At 41.9% G+C, this 20,701-nt stretch overlaps 1 protein-coding gene across 1 annotated transcript; it reads right to left on the bottom strand.

Annotated features, from left to right (window-relative positions):
- Positions 1–14,883: 14,883 nt before the first annotated feature.
- grk7b (G protein-coupled receptor kinase 7b) lies at positions 14,884–19,550 on the bottom strand (the record flags this gene model as incomplete). Its single annotated transcript, XM_083985625.1, has 4 exons — positions 14,884–15,214; positions 16,616–16,887; positions 18,066–18,503; positions 18,951–19,550. 4 exons carry the CDS (start codon positions 19,548–19,550, stop codon positions 14,884–14,886), a joined length of 1,641 nt encoding a protein of 546 aa, XP_083841751.1.
- Between the last annotated feature and the right edge of the window lie 1,151 nt (positions 19,551–20,701).

The following is a 20,701-nucleotide window of genomic DNA, read 5'->3' as shown; positions in this document are numbered from 1 at the left end:
TGAGCTGCTACTGTCTCTATGCTGCTGTCTGAACTCTGCAGTCCAACACCAGATATGGAGACACAGTAATGACCAATAAGCCTGACCGATGAGGACTAAAGTGGCTTAGCTCAACACTGTATGAGACAACTGATGTTGACTGACGAATGCTGCACATAGCAGTTGGAAGGCGACAGCAGAAATAAGTGTTTAATGGCACGCCATGAGGTTAAACTTCACATGAACAAAGAAAGACTGCAGTATATTGTAGAGTATAGTTTTTGGTGGATTATGTGAAATAAAAATGACTTAAAGCCTTTGTATGTGTAGAAATAGTATTACAGCCTCTTCCAGATGTTTCTGTAACCACATTTTGGCAGTATCTCTGTAGAGGGACTGGAACAACTATCTTCACAATCAGTGACTATCGGTTTGCAGATCAGTTAGTTGATGAATTATATAAAGTGTAAAAAACACAGTGATGTAAGAACTTCATGGAGCCCTTTGCAGCATCAGATCAAACCAAATTTGAAAAGTGGAACATTTTGTTTTACATTTGGGTTTTAAAAATGATTGAAATAATGTATTAGTTGATTCATTTTCTGACTTTCTTGGCAAATGAATAAATGAAATAATCATTACAGCTCTTTTTCAAAGTGAGCAGTACTCGTCATCAAAGCATTACATAATCAGTACATGCTACTGAAACTATAATTTTGTTTGATAGTAGGAGTTTATGAGGACACAATATAGTGCATAAATGTTTAGACATTCAGATGAACTATCAGAAAGTAAATCCATTGCTATCGGTAGCATTTTCAATTTCTCTGCACAGTGGTTTTAATAATTTGGTCCTTGAATAAACTTAAAACATCTCTCCGTAGTTTACATTTGTGCTGAAACTCTTCAAAGATTAAGAAACGTTGTGAAGCTGCTGCCTTGAGATAATTTACTGTGAAAACTAAAATCTACAGGTGGTTGTAAGCGGCACGCTGAAGAAAGATGCATATAGACGCTGACGCCCTGGGACATGCTTCATTTAGAAGAACACTTGACTGATTTTGAACCTTATTTCCACATGTTAGTCATAGTGGCGGCAGGTCTGTGTCTTGTAGGCTACTTGCCAGCGCTCGGTGCAGCCAGCTGAAGCAGCCGATGTGTTCTGACACCAATGGACGGTAAAAGAAGAACCACAGAGAGAAGCTGGCTCTGAAACATGTTTCTCTTTTCTCTACCCCCCCCCCCCACCCCCAACCCTCTCTCTCTCTCTCTCTGCATCGGCTCTGGGGTTGTCATTACTGCTAAGTGTGGATTTGGAAAAAGCCAGCTAGAATGACATCCCAGCACGGGACATTATGGATTGCTTCACATTTTACAACATGTTGTCAGGGTCAGGACATGTGAACCATAGCTCAGCACAGAGGAAACACAGAACACAGACTCAGGCTGTCACTACTTTTTCCGGGAGACGGCACCATAGCAGGACGATAGGAGCCTCCAGCAGCTGACAGGTAGTGTTTGTGCTCCAGCTGCTCAGTAGTGCCAACCTAAACCAAATCACTGTGCTGCAGTGTCAGTGGGGCCAACAGAAACAAGAGGGCAGCACGTTGACTAAGCCTCTCTGTTGACTAAAACTGCATTTCTATAGCTGATACATTCATCTTTTAATGTTCATTTTACTTCTCTACAAAACTTCTCTGTATTGTTCCCAGTGTGCTCTATAATTCAACTGATGAGTCGGTGCGCTGAAATCTAAGTTTGTGTATCTGCAAAATCACCTTCCCACTCACAGCAAAGCTATTCAGTATGCATGTGTACATCGTGCCTTTGGTGTTTGCTCACTTGTCAGACAAACGGAAACACTTTTTCAGCGGGTGTGATAAGGAACTTATGCTAACAGATGGATAAACAACCCATGGAGTTGTACTTGAGTCTGTGGGTGTGCTGCTCCAAACTACACGCACAATACCTAATGCTACACTGAGAGGAGGACCATAAATGTGTCAGTGATTTTCCATTAAACATAAAAACCCAAGAATCTGGAGGTATGTTGCAGGAATCTGGGTCGTATGAGAAGCATATCTGGAGATTCACTGATATGATATCTTACAGTACCATGATCGGGTATGTCCGGTCCAGATTTCATCATATACAGGTTCATAGTGTGAAATATTTCTGCAACTACATCTCTGAAGTGAGGGGAGTATTTACTTTTATTTTTAGTGTTAGTATTTACCATGTATATGTTTACCCATAAGCCCTCAGGGCAGCTTTCTACAACAGTCCAAACATGTGCTCATTAGGAGACTTGTAAAAAATAAAAATAAAAGTGTGAATTTGTAATGTTGTCTATTTGTCGGCCTTGTGATAGACTTGTGACTTGTGGTACAGACAGTGGATGGATGGATGGATGGATGGATGGATGGATGGATGGATGGATGGATGGATGGATGGATGGATGGATGGATGGATGGATGGATGGATGGATGGATGTTTATCTAATGTTGTCATACTTCTTTTCTATATTGTGAGATTGTGGTTGACATCTTGCGAGCTGGAGAACAATATGATAAGAGTTCAGATGTTTCAGGCAGAAATATTAAAGCTTCTCCCTACATTTTTATCTATAAGATCTTGGTTACCATAGCTACAGAGAATGGAGATCACTCTATTGAGGCACTGCCAATCATACCAGAGGTTTGTGAGTGAACACACTATGAGGTCTTTATGACCTGTACTTCTGGTGATGTCAGCGAGTCCTATACAAAATAAGGATAGAGCACCAGAAGAGAGAAAAAACCTTCACATAGATATTGCAGTTTATACTCTGCATGTCTTTTGATCCTGGAACAGGGATTCCTGCTCTGTTGCTCTGCCTCAGGCCTGAGGCAAAGTTTTTCTTTTGACTTTTTCTTTATTCAAATCAAGTGTCTGAGGATGGAGCGTGTTGTAAGATGTACGAATAATAAAGCTCGGTGGGCTGTATCAAGAAACTTGGCTTGAATTGATTTCTGGTCTGAAACTATAGCACAGACTGGATGATCTCATAATTAGTATTAATTAGTTGTCAGAAAGTCCATCCACCATATGCATTCATAGACAATTCATTCAGCTTATTCCTCTTGTTACAGTAATGCAGTTATACTGAAACTTTTGTTTTCCTGACTTCTGCTTCAACTGGCACCTCCAGGCCCCTCAACAGCTTTCAATTCTTCAAGTTTGAACATTATTTTATAATGATTTCAAATGTCCCGTAATTTGTCCGAATATTTATCTACATTGACAATGAAGCTTCAGGAGGTAAAATCAAGTATATTTGAAACAGAAAATATGCATGGAAATTACAAAAGGTTTGTTCTGAGTAATTCTTATTTTTCAATGATGTTTAAGTATTTAAGAGTGAACTTTCCACTAACACCTTATAATAGAAAGAGTGCTGTTTTATTCATATACCAGTACTTACTATTTCATATGGTTTATGGAAGTAAACGTGAATATAGAGACAAGAAAAGAAGAATATTACTAAGATAATTAAAAATAACCTATATTTACATGAAACATGTGCCGTATGGTGTAAATAACTTTATTCTTATTGTGTAAGTAAAGGCTTAAAGTAGAAAACCGCGCGTAGTACATTGCACACACACTTGGTTCTTTTTGTGCAGCTGATGTGTAGGCTGGAGTAGAAAACAAGCTGTTTTGCCAAAATGACTTCTTCCTTCCTCTAAAATGTCCAGTTGTTTCTGACAATCTTATTTACTTCCTCTGAGGTATTTACTATGAGCACCAGTAGGAACTGGTTTTATATTGGTACCTGATCCAACAAAATGACTAAATCACTGTTACTAATTGCTGTTTCCTCTAACACTGCTGAATAAGCCTGAAACCGAGGAGACTCTTAAGAATGTTATTTTCATATCTAAGTGTAACTGATACTGGTGTTAGAGACAGACAGACACGCCTTTCCTCTCTTCACCTCCACCATGTTTCAACCTATAGGGAGGAACGCCAGCTTGGCTCACTGAGATCGCACTGAGATCGCACTGAGATCACTAACCTCTTGTCATAAAGGCCACATTATACAGCTGTACATCTGTGACCCAGCCTGAGGAAATGTCACAGCCGGGCTGTTTGCAGCCTCTGTGCTCTTCCTGGCGTGAGGGACACTCACACCGCTCTCAGTCCAGGACGACGGGCCTCACTAATACATGCTAATGCATTCAGAGTGAAACATGTGCTGCCAACCGCACATTTCTTATACTGTACATTGATACTAATGTTTAAAACATTTGACCTCCAAGTCTTGATAACACAGCGGAGCAGAAGAGTCGGGTCATTGTGACTGGACCACCGACGAGACCCCTGCAGCAGCACATGTGCCCAGCGCCATCACAAAGTGTATTTGCAAGGGATTACCTCGGTGATCTGTGATAAAGTGCTCAACTGTTTTTCACACACTGCTCTCACGGCCACAGGGGTATTAGAGATGGATAGAGACAGAGAGAGCGAGAGGAAGAGGGAGGGCGACAGAAATAGTAAGTGAGCTAGATGGACGCACAGACAAAGAGTGACAAGAGAGACACTGAGAGGTGGAGAGGAAGACAGACGGCCAGGCAGTGGGAGAAATGAGTGGTGGCAGAAGCGACAGACTGTTAGTACGGGATGGCAGAGAGAGAGAGAGGGAGAGAGAAAGAGGGGAACAAAGAGCATATTGTCAGTGCTGGGCGCTAATCGTCTCCTCTTAGGCTGCCAGAGACAACAGGTGAGAGCAGTTTGACTCCCTGCAGGCTCCATGGAGCTTTCAGGCCTGTGTGTGTGTGTGTGTGTGTGTGTGTGTGTGTGTGTGTGTGTGTGTGTGTGTGTGTGTGTGTGTGTGTGTGTGTGTGTGTGTGTGTGTGTGTGTGTGTGTGTGTGTGTGTGTGTGTGTGTGTGTGTGTGCAGGGGCCAGGGGACCTCAGGAGAACTCTGCCAATGCCAACTCAAACGGCAAATGAGGAGTGAGGACCGCACCATCAAAGGGTTCTTTTCAGACATGCCAGGACCTTGGCTGTACTGTATATACTGTATATGAATGTGTGTGAATATAAGTGCCGATGTGTATGTATCATGTGTGCATTTGCATGTGTATTCTGTGTGCAAGATACAAGGTCATATGTATAGGTTTATCTTTGCTATTGACATTTCATACATGTATCACATGGATAATTCAGACACCTTCTATTCACATTTTCGCACCTGCATATGCACATAAAGAGCCTGACTGCAGCAGGTTTAGGTGAATATGAAGTGAACTGATACAACCCGACTGAAAATGAACTTCCATCTTCATTTTTCTCTGATTTTAAACAGATAGTTGTGAAAAATGTTCAACTGATTTTTAATATGTTACAAAAAATACATGTAGCCTATTAAACTCTATAGGTACTATGATGCCCTGTTTGAACCAACTGTTCACTTGAACTATTTTCTAATGAGATTCTGTAGTGGTTGTTGATTTGAACATAATGAACTGAACTAACTGAACTTTAAATCATGTAAAATAAATAAATAAAATAAAATAAAATAATATATTGTGCCTTATTCCGCCCCTGAACTTTCCAGTCATTCACTAGGACATGAGCACTCACCCAAGAGGCTGCACATCACCTGTCTGTGCAGCTCAGGCAGCTGCTGACAGGATTTTCAGAATACAATTGGCCTGACATTGACAAACAAATCAGTTAGACAAGCTTATTTACTTTATAAATGATGTCTTAATGACTCATGTGCAGGAAGAACTCAGCCTGTGATCCACTCCTGGGAGAGGGAGGCAGTAAATAGTAACTATTCCTTCAGCTAATTTCAAAGCAGACGCATACTTGGATTGATCACAGAACATTCTTATTAGCTGAGCTCAAATGTTGCTCACGCTTCAGTTGTTCTTCTTTAAAAAGGGCATGATGTCTTCGGGAGGCATGTTCGCCTCAGAAATTAGCCGTTGCTAAACCACTGCAATTTTGACGCAGTATCAACAGATGCTAATTTAGAAGACGTGTTCAATTCAGTGATATCTGAAACCTTTCAACTATAAATACTGATCGCTTCAGATTCGCCACTGCGCATCACCAACTCCACTACTGCTACTGCTGGGCTGCAGCTGGTCAGCAGTGTGTAATGAAGATGAGGGTTGCCAGATCATTGCTGAGTATCTCCCACCATATCTCCATTTTTCAGTCTTTATCATAATAGCCAGAGAGACAAACCTGGCACAACAAACAAGGTTAAAATGCCTAGATTGATTGAGATGGGTAAGAATATTGATAGCACACTTTGACATTGGTGAGGACACTTCACCACAGTCCATAGTCTAATCCGTGCTGGTGTAATGAGGGCACATCCTCCACGAAATGTGTGAGATTCACACCGGCAGTAATAATGGTGTTCAAAGCAACAACAGAGGGGACATTACTCGGACTGGGAAAAAAAGGAAGGTCTTTGATGTTTACAAGAGTGCGTGGGCTTATTATGTGTTAACAGTCTAACAAAGCCTGTGACCCAGAGCAGCTGTTTGCAGAAGTCTCACCTATAGGAGCACGGAAGTGACCGCCGAATCTCAAGCTGCAGAGATTGTGAAAGAAAAGGGAGGAGCAGGTGTTACTGATGTGATTTTTATTTTGATACTTTGTATCTTAGGAGCTCTGTTGCTCATTATAATAATATTGTTTTTCTTTTGTTGTTTTTTTTCAACCTTGATTTAATCTTGAGAATCATTGAGTTTCTGGTCCCTCTAAACACATTGGTGTTGTCAGATTTGCTCCCATTTTATTTGAAGGTGAAACTGAAAGTGAGGTCGCCCATAAAGTTGCTAATAATCCCTGACTGCACATGAAACTGACTTTTTTTCACTCATTTTCAGCAGTTTTCTTTTCAATTTGACAAACTCTAACTTCATGTTAGCTTCTCTCTCTCTTTTTTATCCCGAATGTCACTGTGCACGAACATGTCATTCAGTTGTAGTTGTATTGTAATTGTAACTTCCAGCCCTGCGACCTTCACTTCAATTTCATGCCAGGGTTCAATCTGACTGAATCGGACACATGAAATGGCAGGACTTTTCATTCTGCAGCTGGTTTGAGAGGGGTAGTGTGGACTGTCCTCTCATCCAGAAATATCATTTGTTTATATTCTTGTTTCATCACTGCACAGGAGAGAAGACAGGGCACTGCAAGTATGAAGCAGGAATTTGAGTTGACAGTTGGGCTAAACAAATATAAAGAGAGAAACCCCCATTGTCAACATCAGTGGATGTATATTTGGTGACATTAATGTGGCACCTGCCATTTCATGTCTGGTAATGCAATCATGACAATATGTGTTCATCAAACATCAATAAGACAATTCTCTTTTTAATTCAGTTTATACACAAAAACAAAACAAACAAAAACAACTGCAATTTTAGGCACATTTAACTTCAGTCCTATAACTACTGTGCTTCTGGGGTGGTTCAGAGGACAAAAGAAGATTGGGAAAGGGCTCCAGTGGAAAAGTGCAGAGCTCTGTTGTGCAGGGCATGGAGAGGGAACGGTGCATATAGGGATAAACAAATGTGCTGGAGTCACAGCAGACCATGTCAAGAAACATCTGGGGGCAGTGTGTGTGCATGTATTTATGCTGGCACACTTATGTATAGGAGCGCACAGACCACATCTTCACGGTCGTCACAAGATAAAGCCCAGCCTATTAATCTATCATACACACAAGTATAAAATGTTGTTTGCCAATGACAAAAATAAGGGCGATAAAGTTACAGTGTGGAGTTTTTAGATTTGCGGTGTATTACCGCTGAAAGCATTCTCGACAGAAGTTATGGCTGCAGTCACTTGAGCTCAGTTGGATTTTAAATGCCAAGAGATGGCTTGCAATAAGAAAGAGCCTAAAGTAGTACTCCCTAAATTAGCCTGTCTGTCAAAACAAGATGTAGTAGCTCTGAGGACGCAGCGTCACAGAGGCTTTAAAACTGTATTTTCCATCTGGAAACACATATTAGTTTATTAGGATAAAATGTTTAGCAGTTTTGCCTCGTATGTCATTAGACTACAACAAGACAACACATCATTTCAACAGCATCAATCCATTCACAAGTCCATCGTAGTTGTGCATCTCTTTCCACTCCTTGTGCCTCGGCTACATCCTGAAAAGCCCTAATTCATGAGTGTCAACAGTTTCACAATAATTCCACTCATTTTGGTCAAACATAAATATCATGACAGGCTACAGAGCTCTCAGAGGGCATTTCAACCCTCAGCTAATAAAACGTAATTTCCACAGCAGTGAAGAAATTAGAAAATAGTAATGATAATGCTATCAGTCAATATAAAAATACGGTAACCAAAAGATCCATGAGGCCTAACATCTGCCATCGTGATTGTATCGTCTGTGTATTATTAATGTGGCAGCAGATGTGGCATAGGAGGTAGAGTGGACTGTCAGTTAATCAAAAGGTCTGTGGTTCAATGCCCCAGTGCCTCCAGTCCACATGTTCAGTGTCCCGGGGCAAGAAAATGAACTCAAAATGACTCCTGATCGGTTTCTGATCGGTGTGTGGGAGTAAAGACAAATTGGGATAAGTGTAGGGTAGAGAAAGACCGCTATGTGAATGTGATTAGTAGCCGGTGTAAAGTGCCTGGAGTGACCATTAAGACGAGAAGAGAAGGGCTATATAAAGCACGTCCATTTACATCAGTTTTTAAAGCAGAAGTAAGCGCTCCTGTCGTTTTGGCTAACTTCCTGTCAGCGGATGGAGTTAGCAGTCCCCGCCCTCGTCCCTACGTCACCACATTCACACGAAGCCCTTGGCTGCACACACAGAGAGGACCGCCCCTTTATGCCGTTCTCTCTCCTCATTGGATAAAGGTTGTAGGATACAAGGAAAGTTTTCTCCTCGGCTCAGAGCAGAGTGACTGACAGACCCGTGTTACGGACCAAACACTCTATATAAGTGATTGCCGTCGGAAGATATAACTATTTAAGACTTATATTAACACAAACATTCCGCTTACTTCTGCTTTAACTTTCAAAATATCCCATGAATACTGAAACATCCCTTCCATACCAAAAATTCCCAGCTAAACTTGGGGCAGCTCCCACTCCCACCTGGACGGACCAGTTTCTCTGACCTATGAAGCCATAAACATGACGTCATCTGAAAACCCGCCAGGTGCCAGGCTGCTGTCACCAAAATGGACGCTCTCCAGACCTCAGCTATACAGACTGACACCCTGGGCATAACGAATGAAATATTGGACAAAGTGCATCCTTTTAGGCATCTAAACTGTTTGGCACAAATCTGAACATACCTCTTCCTCCTCCTCCTCCTCCTCCTCCTCCTCCTCCTCCTCCTCCTCCTGCTGCGCGGGACTAAATGAGTCACAGTGTGAGGAGTACCTGCGAGGAAATACCACATAGTTTGGTCATAGTATGGGAAGTAGTTGTCTTGTATAATGCTGAACAGACCCAAGCTTTGTGTTACGACTAAAAACAGCCAGTTTACACACATCCTGCAGAGTATAGTCTTAATGACAGAGACTTGAATTTTATCTTTTGACAGCTGCGTATTAGTGACACTCACAGATGTCCCAGGTTGCTGTGATATAGGAGGACTGGATGAGAGTGATCTTGGGAGTTGGAAACACAGCGACAGACTGGAAGAGGCAGGTCACACTGACGGGAAACACACACGCACACACACACACACATTAACAGCAGAGATGGACTTGGATTCAGTCCAGACTGGCTGCCGTGCCAACTGTCAGTCATATTACACTGCTAACAAAGAATGCAATAAGTACCAGCTAATTAAATCAAACTGGATACACTCTTAGGAACGAGTACCACCTCACGGCTTGTATTTCTGTTTTTGTGTCACCATCATTCAGCACTGTGGAATCAGTGCCTTATACCTGCTTCTGAGCACTTCTCTTATTCACACACACACACACACACACACACACACACACACACACACACACACACACACACACACACACACACACACACACACACACACACACACACACACACACACACACACACAGAGGCAGGCAGCGATGTCCTCACAAACACAGATGCCAAAAACGTGCTGGGTCACCGACCCCTGAGGCAGCATGTTGTACTGTAATTAAAGTACATTAACACATGCACACATTCCCTCCACAGTTCAGAACGAGAGGTTATAAAGCGTTTCCCTCATACAGTATTCTGTATCATTGTATCCCTCTCCCTCCGTTTGATGTGCTGATCTTCAATCAGCCTGCAGTGGAGGAGTGAGGAACATCTGAAAGCTTTGCACTGCAGCCGGCTCGGGTTTCAGGATGCTGCAACTTCTTGAACTTTAAGCTTGCAGTTTCCTTGGGATTTTCTACTTGTGGGGGAGAACTTTACTCCAAGTGACAGGTGACCGGAGAGATGTGACAGAGTGCTGATCACGGAGACGGGTACGCTTTGTAAACTGTGAAAGTTAAGAGGTAGGATAACATTTTAAGGAGTCTAGTGTAGTCAGAGTCTGATAATCAGATTGAATTGCAGTGATTCAGAGGTCTGGTCACAGGAAGTCTAGACAGGAGCTAAGAGAAATGTATAAACTTAATAAACTGTCAAAGTACTTAAGACAAAGGCCACACGTTTAATAGATTTTTCCCCCCTTTTTTTATTTTATTCTTTTACTTGTAATGGGACTCTCAAGAGCTAATTTCCATCTGCAGTCCCATGGTCCACAAAGAAAATGAGACAAAAACAAAACAAATGATAAGCGTAGTACAAATACAATACATCACACAATGGTTGCATCATCAGAAGGAACAAAAAGTGGCGAGATATTAAAGTGCATTTCTTCTAAAAGAACTGTTTTGGTAGATTTTGTATTTTAATGGTGGATATATCCACATTAAATCTGTAATTAATCAAGTTACATACAACCAGCCGATGTGGAGTAAGCATGGGGATCTATGGATCTTGCAGGTTCCTGCTTTTTCTGGTTGGTAATCCAGTGTAATCATTTACATCTATTGCTGACCCATGAAATTCCATTTTCATGAATCAAGTGAAAACTGTCTGTTAATGTGGTGAGATCATTTTCACTGCTTCCAGTACAAGTCAACATGTTTCGTGAATTCTGTGCAAACATGTCATTTTCCTGATTGTCTGTAACTGCTGTGCAGTCACGGTTCATGACATTGATTCTTTTTTTTCGTTGAGAAAATTCCTAAAATATGGCTCTATACAGGGAATTGGTGGCATTAGTTGGCCCCACGGGCAGCCATTATGTTTCTTGTTAAAAATAAATATTGTAGCCTGAGCATGAGATTAAATGACATAGACAGATGATTTTTGCAGTAAAGGGACCAAACATGGTGTAGAGATAGGACAAGGGCTAAGAGTTGTGGGACTGTTTACAAGTGTGTGTGTGTGTGTGTGTGTGTGTGTGTGTGTGTGTGTGTGTGTGTGTGTGTGTGTGTGTGTGTGTGTGTGTGTGTGTGTGTGTGTGTGTGTGTGTGTGTGTGTGTGTGTGTGTGTGTGTGTGTGTGTGTGATCAGGCTCTATCCATGATGCTGTCCAGCCCCTGGCAGTGGAAGGGGTCTGAGGTCTGGGCGCCTTGGAAACTGCCCGTTGGGCCTCACTGGGGAAGAACATCACGCACACACACACGCTCTGTTTCTGTTGGACCGCCCTGCAGGAATTCACTTATTTGTGGAAATGTTAAGAATTCAAGCAATGAAGCTTGAAAAACTGAACGTTGACCAAAAACTAAACACTTCCTAAATGGTAGTGAAGTCAGCCTGATGGCTTGATGAGGATCTGGGGGCCCGATCCGGTTCTTGACCCTTACAGTATTTATCATCAGCGTTGTTGTGAAATAAAAAGGCATGAAAAAACATTTCAACCAACCGCTGAGAATCAAAATTTAAGACCCCAAAAATAAAGACCTGACACTGGCTGTGAGTATGAGACAGCGAGCAACAACCCTCTTCCTCCTTCAATCTCTCTCCCACATGGCTGACTCTCACTTTCCTTCAGCAGACAATGGCCTCTCTGTCTCCACTGTTTAACCACTTTCTCACCTATCCTAAATGCTCACACACACTCTTGCAGACACACCCGGGTGCATGTATAGTCACAAATCAGGGCAGTTTTCATTTTCACATCTGTGGCGACACACACACACACACACACACACACACACACACACACGTGCATGTGCACACAAATAGAGACACACACTCGCAGCCAAAAAAGGGCAAAAAAACAGCAATATCAGTGGTGTGATACCATCCTGAGGATGCCAGGGCAGAGCTGAAGTGTGGCACATGCCTTTGATGTGAATCCCGAGCATGGACATGTAACAGATACCAAATTACACCCTGTCCTGCTTTGATCTTTAAAACCCCATGCCTGCTCCTACAGAGGTAATACGATTGTGTGTGTGTGTGTGTGTGTGTGTGTGTGTGTGTGTGTGTGTGTGTGTGTGTGTGTGTGTGTGTGTGTGTGTGTGTGTGTGTGTGTGTGTGTGTGTGTGTGTGAGAGCGAGAGAGAGAGAGAGAGAGAGAGAGAGAGAGAATAAGCAAGTGAGTGTGTATCATAGTGTGTATGTGAACGTGTTTATTAAGATGTGTGTGTGTGTGTATGGTTTGTGTACTGTACATCTTCGCCTGCACAATTAGCAGAGATGCACAGACATGCATACGTGTGTGCATCTGCATGCATGAGTGCAACTGTGCAACAAGACATGCAAAGTGTTTGTGTTTGTTTTGCAGGGTTGCTCCAGCAGTTTGTGTGTTGGAGGGCAGCGTTACAGCGTCGGGCCACGGGGAACTAAACCCTGGCAGAGGCTTGTAAGCGCCTGGTAAAAACATGTTCCTGGAGACCTTCTGCTGAGTTTGTCTTGTCGTCACGTCGTCCACAGTGGACTCCCCACTCAGCCTTTGCAGCTGATGATGATCGGGTTGCGTCTTGGATTTCCATTTGAACCACGCTCTAATCTCATGACAGTCGAGCGTCAACGGAACCACTTCTCAGCCCTGTAAGGTCACCCCCCTTGCAGGAATTAGCACAGCACATGTTTATGTGTCCCTCATTATCTAAATGGGGCTGAGGTTTTGGAGTGATACACTGAGTGACGGATGATACTCTCTGGATCTGATACTGAGGTGATGTTATGCTGTTACAAGCAATAAGACTGTGGTTTCTGTTACACTTTGAAGACACAAGCTCCTTCCTGTTTTTAAGACTGAACCTGGCTGTTTGGAGATGATGAGGGACGATATCTGTGCTGTGAGATTAGCATTCAGATAAATGCATAAAGGAACAACTCCTTGCACACACAGTGTAAGTTTCATCCCCACATTGTCAAACATAAAAAGAAGCAGAAAACATTATTGTGGAAACCATTTAAACTGCATGAGGCAAAGTATCACAAAGAACAGTATAAAAATCAATATTGCATAGAAAATAGTAGAAAACATCATCAGTATGAAACTACATTTAAATATTACAAAACATTATTGGCACTGTAGCTCTTGATGCAAGTTATGATTAAATAAAGACATGCGTTATGTATGCATATACACATTTATATCAACATACATATGTACAGTACATGTATAACATGTATATAATCTATACATGTATGTGTTTGTAATATATGTATTGTTTCCTCTTTCTGGTCGGTATAAAGGCAAAAACAATCTCTATAGATTCTTAAGTAAAAATCAAAGTAGCCTCTGTCATCCATCTGGGGATGAAAAATATAAAAAACAACACAGTTGAACAACAACTGGGCAGAGTTGATCTGCCACGGCCAGAGCAGTAAGAAACCGTATGGATTCAATAAACTAACCATCTGTGAAAGCTAAATAGATAGCTTCTCACAAAACAAGCCATGTTGTTTGTTGTTGCTAAGTCGTTAACATCTCTTACTTAGGTTGTGTATAGCTTGTAAACCCAAGGTGATTTGGGGGTGGGGGGGGGGGTAATAAAGAGGATTGGCATTTCCTTGTTAATGCCAAAAAAATCTTTGTTCCGTGTTTTGTTTTGTTTTTTGTTCGTTTTTTTTAATGGAAAAATTATGTGTATACGACAGTTTGTCTCCCAGCATCCCCTTGTTAAAGCCCAACGAGTCATCCAGTGCTTGTAAATACCAAAGCAGCACAGCCAGGACAATGGGGATGATGAGGAGCGCTGCGGGAGGTTGAGTGCACTTCATGGGAGTCTGGCGGCACTTAGTGGTGAACTCGTGCAACTGAGACACGACACATCAGTCGGCAGCACTGAGGCCATATGACACTGTCCACTCGTCTGAGCAAAAAGGCATTCATGGCATTTCTGTGACACTTGACTCTTCGTTACAAATGTGGCACATGACTGCAAATACTGATAATAACCCCGCTGCCATTTTGTGACACACAACTATTATGTAGCTTGTTTACAAACACATGTAAACACTTTAGTCCTGCCAAAATGGCTGCGTGATGTAATGGAAACTATGAATGCAGTGGGATGTGCTGTCTCACCAGGAATAGAGGGCAAAGTATACAGCAGCAGTTGCAGCACGTCTGTGTGTGTTTCCATACAGACATACAGTAATACTGACAACTGGTTTTATTTTACCACTGAGACTGAATGTCCAATCATTTGTCTCTTTGTTTGTTTGTGGCAGCATAATGCTATAATCTAATTTGCTGCTGTCTACACAAGCCTCCAAAATAATTCACTTTTGGTAAATTAAAAAGTTGTTAGTAATATTTTAAGGGCTTACGGTTCCCAGGCTGCAGTATTATAACCAGGCACTTCATTTCCTTTGTGTATTTTGAAGTATAACAGACATGTTGTTTCATCTCATCTCTGTGTATTAGTCAGGCGATGATAAGATGCCTACAGGATGATGCACATCTTGGACTTCCACGCAGGCGTAGAGTCATGTCCGTTCAGTGTGGGGTCATTCAGCTGGTCAAACACTCCACTGTCAATCATCTCTTTCTGCCACCGGATGGAGACGGCACCTGTGCAGAACTCCTTGAAAAACTTCTCATCATTATCATCAAGCATGACGTCCTGGACCTCGGAGGTGTTGCTGAATTTGTCCATGTCTTTGGCGTAGACCACGTTGGGCTTTGGCACCCAGGGGGGCTCCATCAGCCCCGCCTCCAGACAGTTGAAATTGATGTTCTTGAAAAAGGCGTGGTTTCGTGGGTCTCCACCACCACTGATATAAAACAAAGAGACAAGACAGGAGATGTTTAATGATGAACTGAGATTGAAAGTTATGATATAAAGGCAGAGGGTACAGTAGTTGAAATCATTAAACTGGGCCATGAGCGTCCACTGGACATTGCTTCAAGAGTTGATTTGATTTGTATTAAATCTCCAGAGTCACTCTTATCTTATCTGTGACATTTGTATTTTGTATTGAGCTGTATAAAATGTGCTTTCCTTCTCTTTGCCTGATTAGATGCTTAGAGCTTTACTCACTTCCCTCTAACTCTTCTGTTTAGTTTAAGTTTATTTGTTGGGAAAGGCCAATTTATCCTTGTTGTCCTTATTAGTAGAAACTCATATAATCCCAGCATACCTAAATCCAACTCGACCTGAGCAAGTCCTCTGTAATTAAAAACACACCTCTTAAAGATGTTAAGTAGATGATATAGAGACCTTTAAGTGTATTTAAAGGTGTCAACAAACAAATTACCTCTGACAGGATTCATCTTAAAACAGAGAAATTATTGTCCCCTTTGATTTTTTACAGTTTTTCAGTGTCACCGGAGACGTAGGCGTTTTAGAGATGGGGAGTAAAGGTCTGAGTGTCAGGGGGTAAAATTATGCATGTAGGGCAGTAAAAGTCGTGTAGGTCAGTATGCTGCAAGTAAAAGTGCAAAAAGTCAAAGTCAATTCTATTAGATGTGATAGTAAGGCATCTTTAATCTGTGATCTGGCTCCAAAGTTGCATTCAACTCAATTGAACCTGTTTTCTATTTATTTGTGTACAGCAGTATGCAAACACTATTTGCACTGAAATCAGTGGAGAGATGGCACATGGGCCAGGGAAGAAGAGAGGGCTGCTCTCTCCGACTGCCCTTCTAATCTTAAATGTATTAACTTGTTTTCCAAATAAAATCAGCACCCCCGCGTGCTGGCAGGAATGTAGTGCTTTAGCAGATTTAATCAGGGAGGTCATTTCTATTTTCTTTACCCCCTGAATCTTGTTGTCCAGACCAGTAGCTCCAAACATCTTTGTTAAACATAACTACAGTATATTTTGTCATCTTTCCTGATCTTTAAGTCAGCTTGTGACCCCTTCAAGGTGTCTTGACCCTGATGTTGGTAGCCACTTGTCTGGACTTTAAACTGGTATTCAGAGACCTGTTTTTCTAGGGTCAAATCAAATCAAACTTTCTTTATAAAGCAAATTTCATGCACCGTGCTTTAAAATATGATAGGTACAATACAATGTTTCATTTGTCATACCAAGAATAACAGTATGTTTTCACAGGGGCAAAGGAAGTTTTATATTTCCTTACTAGATTCTTTACTATATGCTCCACAACACCTACACCTACACGATAACTAAACTATGTGACAGACTTACAGTATCTTTACAGAAACTCACCGACCCCCCAGGCGATTCTCCGCCTTCTTCTTTAAAAAGTGGCTGATAATGTCTTTGGTGAGAGCATCAAAGTGTTTATGTTCGAACTTGCAGTCATCCTCTAGAGTGCGGCGAGTCACCTCCTCTTTGTGCACCTTCTCTCTGAAGTCTTTGAAGGGCAAACGGGCGGCCACCATCTCATAGATGCTGCAGCCCAGGGCCCACCAGTCTACGGACGTGTCGTAATACTCCTGCTTCAGGATTTCAGGAGCCATGTAGCCAGTTGTACCAGCCTGCCAACACACAAAGGGAGGGTGATTCAAAGAGACATTAGCCTTCTTTTTACTTCTGAGGTGTAACTTCAACAATAATATTCATCTGGTGCAATTCTGGCGATAATGTTTCATTCTTTGCCTCTTTTAGAATATGACGATGAATCAAATTGTGTGCATATACTGCAGTTTTATATTATGACATTGGGGATGACATTGCAAAGTGAGTCTCGATTTTATGTGCATTTTTATCTGAAACATAAAAGGCATCCATTTTATCCATTCAGACCTCAAAGAAATAATGAATTCAGGAAAAAGGAAAGAAGCCAGTTCTTTGGTTGAACTGGTCAAACCGCATTAACTCAATGATGATGGGTCTCAGGCAGAAGTGATACACAACTGTACAAATTGTCGCTCACAGTTCAAATAAACAGAACATACTTGATCTGTTGCTGCTTGCCAAATCATATGACGTACTCTACTCACATTTCTGAGAATTTAGGCAAATTAATTCACCTTTTCAAACTTTACTCCTGTTATCTGCAGTAGACTGCAGTGTCCACATGATTGAAAACATGATTAACTAATGAAATGGAGACACAAATAGACACAAGAATGCAATGAGAAATGGGGAGCTGACAATAAAAACATTGTTACAGCAAATAATTCAGCTTTGACCACCCTTCGTCAGGCCAGACTGACCAGTCAAACGCTATATTGTTCACTCACTCTGTGTCCACTTTCTCTAGAGCGAAGCTCTGCTGGGACTCATCTTACTCATCTCCTTGATCAGACTTGTGGGAGCCATAGCTTGTATTAGTAAAGCAAAGATCAACTAGCTAACCCTAACCAGCTCTGTTCAGTCTCCCATACAGTACATTTGTCCACTAGGGCAATGTCCGGCTGGGGATGAGGTCAGGCCCCTTTTAATGAGATTAATTTGGTTTCACAGGGTTATTCTACTCTTGTGTTGTCAGTAAGAGCAGGACTGAGACCAATCGTATCTATTCCTGGTAAGCTACTTACAGTAGGGAGCAGTAAAGAGAGAGCAAATATGATCACTAATGAAGCTTCTGTTTTACTGATGCACCTCTGAATATTGACCATACAGTGTAGGGTGGTAACCAAGCAATTTATCTATGTGTGAACAGCTTGATCATGTGATGCAGGTTAACCTAAAGACGGGTCACGACACTGACCTTTTGGCAAACCATTTTACCCTTTGGCAGCTCCACGGCCAATCCGAAGTCTGACAGCCGACACTGTCCTCTTCCATCCAGCAGCACGTTCTCAGGCTTCATATCCCGGTACACGATGTCCAGAGAGTGCAGGTGGAGGATCCCAGTGGTTATCTGGGCGGAGTAGTAAATAACACGATCCATACGGATGCCCCGCTGGCCGAGCTCATAGATATGGAACCTGAGGTCTCCTCCACTCATGAGGTCCATGACCAGGCACAGGTGGGTTTTGTTGGCATAAGCATAAGCTAGGTTCACGATGAAGAGGCTGTTGACCTTCTCCAGGATCTTCTTCTCCAGAACGGCCAGCCTCTCACCACCTTTCTTCTTCAGGCACGTCTTCTTCAGTTTCTTGCAGGCGTACATTTGGCCTGTGTGTTTTACCTGCACCGCACACACCTGTCAGACAGAGGAACATTACTTCCTGACTACAGTTTTTACTGGACAGTGGCCTCTAGCTAGGTGGTAAATGTTGAATAGTAGATCATAATTGTAGAACAGGCAATTATCTGACTCCCTAAAGTATTTTATATATAGAAATATGAAGATAAAGTGAATGAAATTGTATTGCATAAACCCAATGACAATGTGCAATATTTATTTATAGGATCCTATTTAGGATAACTATTGTATGACTGTCGTTGATGTTTCTGTTTTTTGTTTTTTGTCTGTGTGTTCTTGATGATGTCTTCGTTAACATTGAAATAGACATAGCACTGCACATGTTGTTGCATTTTGTTGGTTTGCAATTATAATAAAGGCTATACTACTACACCATCAACAAAAGTTGCAGAAAACATAAGTAATTTATGTGTTTATTCAGATGTTGGGAGTTCTGGTGCCTACCTCACCAAAGCCGCCTCTTCCCAAAGTCCTGAACTGATAAAAGTATTTGTCAGTGATCTTCTGGCTCTCATACTCCTTCCATTGCAAGAACCTATAAAAGAAGGGGCTATTCAGGTACTCAGCAAAAGGTTTTCCCTTCAGGAAGTTCCTTGTGGCTTCTCTTATCTGGTCTATCGTCACCTCGTCAAAGTTCTTGTCTGATACAGCCTTGCATCTTGCAGCATCTTCTCCTGTAAGGTAGGAGAGAAAACTCCTGGACTCAGGTTGAAAGAACTTAGCGAGGATCCTCTGTTTGGCTTTAACTTTGGTTTCATCCCCAGCAAAGATCCAGCAATTCAGCTCCTCCAGGAACTCTGTGGCAGCCACATACTGTGGGTTAGAGGACAGTAGAAACTGCTGGAACAATTTCCTTCCAATGGGCTGTTGCTCACACACTGACTCGTATTTCTTATCCCCGTCGGCCTCCAGAGCAGAGAACTTCTTTGGTTTGGGCAGTGTCAGTGTGAGCCTCTGCCTTCTCAGCTCGGTGCGATCTATCTCCTGCGCCTTCAGGTAAGCTGTGTTGGCCACCAGGGTGTCCAGCACCGGCAGTTCCCCCATGTTGGATGTATCCTGTAGCATACCAATCGGCAGCTGATGAAGTGAATCACTAGGGTTCACTCATCTGCTGGTTCTAGGCACAAATGAGCATCTCAAGCACCTGCATCCTGATCATCCTGCAACCCTTGTACCACGCCTCTGTTCTCAGGGATTTGTTGGCAGCTAAGTGTCTTTGCACGCTTATTCGCAGACAGCACTCAGGGAAAGCAACTTATGTGGTTTGAACTTAAGAGGCTTTAAGGCTGGTCTATTTTTAGAAGATGCAATTGCTTGTGTGCAGTAATTGGACTGCCAGCATGTCATGATGAGGTGGCAGATCCTGGCCTTAACAAGTTACAGTTAATTATTGTTTTTTATGAGAAAATGAAGCCAGCAATTGAGCTTTGTCTTTGTCTAATATTAAATAAAAATGGCATATTATAGGTAAAATAAAATAGAGTTATACTAATTTTGCACTTAAGCAGCATAAGAAATTAATTTTCATAACACGTCACCGAGGTAGCAGTTAGGAGAATGAAGGCTGCACACTATAATGCTCGAGGCTGTTGGCTGTCACTGTCTTGCACTGGGCTTCAAAGTTTCTGACCTTAGAAACAGCAGGGAGCGAAATAGGACCATTATATTGATACTCTGGAGCTCTCATCAGCATGTGAAGACTTTGCTCAGTTGTCATAGAACTGTGGCTACATATTTAAATGATGAAGATCATATAATTAAATATGAAAGAACAGCTAGGTCTAGAGGTGAGATTGTTAACTGCTTCAATAACAGTGATTTCGTCAGAGAAAAACTCAAATATCCTCTGGGCATTAATATTGGGTAGAGAAGAATTTAAAATATATGCTGCCATCAACCTTTAAAAAACAACATGAAGACCTGTCTGGTTTTATAGAGGATATAGCTCTTGCCAAATCTTGCTGAATATGTAAGTGCTATATCAGGTATCTTACACCTGAATGACCACTGTTCTGTTCAGTCTAAATTATGCTGTAGGATTCAACGATTCAAAGGTTTGTTTGTCAAATACACAGATGTAATGACATAAAAATGTCATGTTCCTGGGGCTGAAAAGACCAGTGTGAGGACTGAGAGTTAGAAATAAATATGAAGGTCAAAAGTTGCCCTACATTAGTAACTGTCTGTCACAATTA

The sequence above is a fragment of the Trachurus trachurus genome (assembly GCF_905171665.1).
Source record: "Trachurus trachurus genome assembly, chromosome: 13".
Taxonomy (NCBI): domain Eukaryota; kingdom Metazoa; phylum Chordata; class Actinopteri; order Carangiformes; family Carangidae; genus Trachurus; species Trachurus trachurus.
This window is presented reverse-complemented; position numbering and strand designations above follow the sequence as displayed.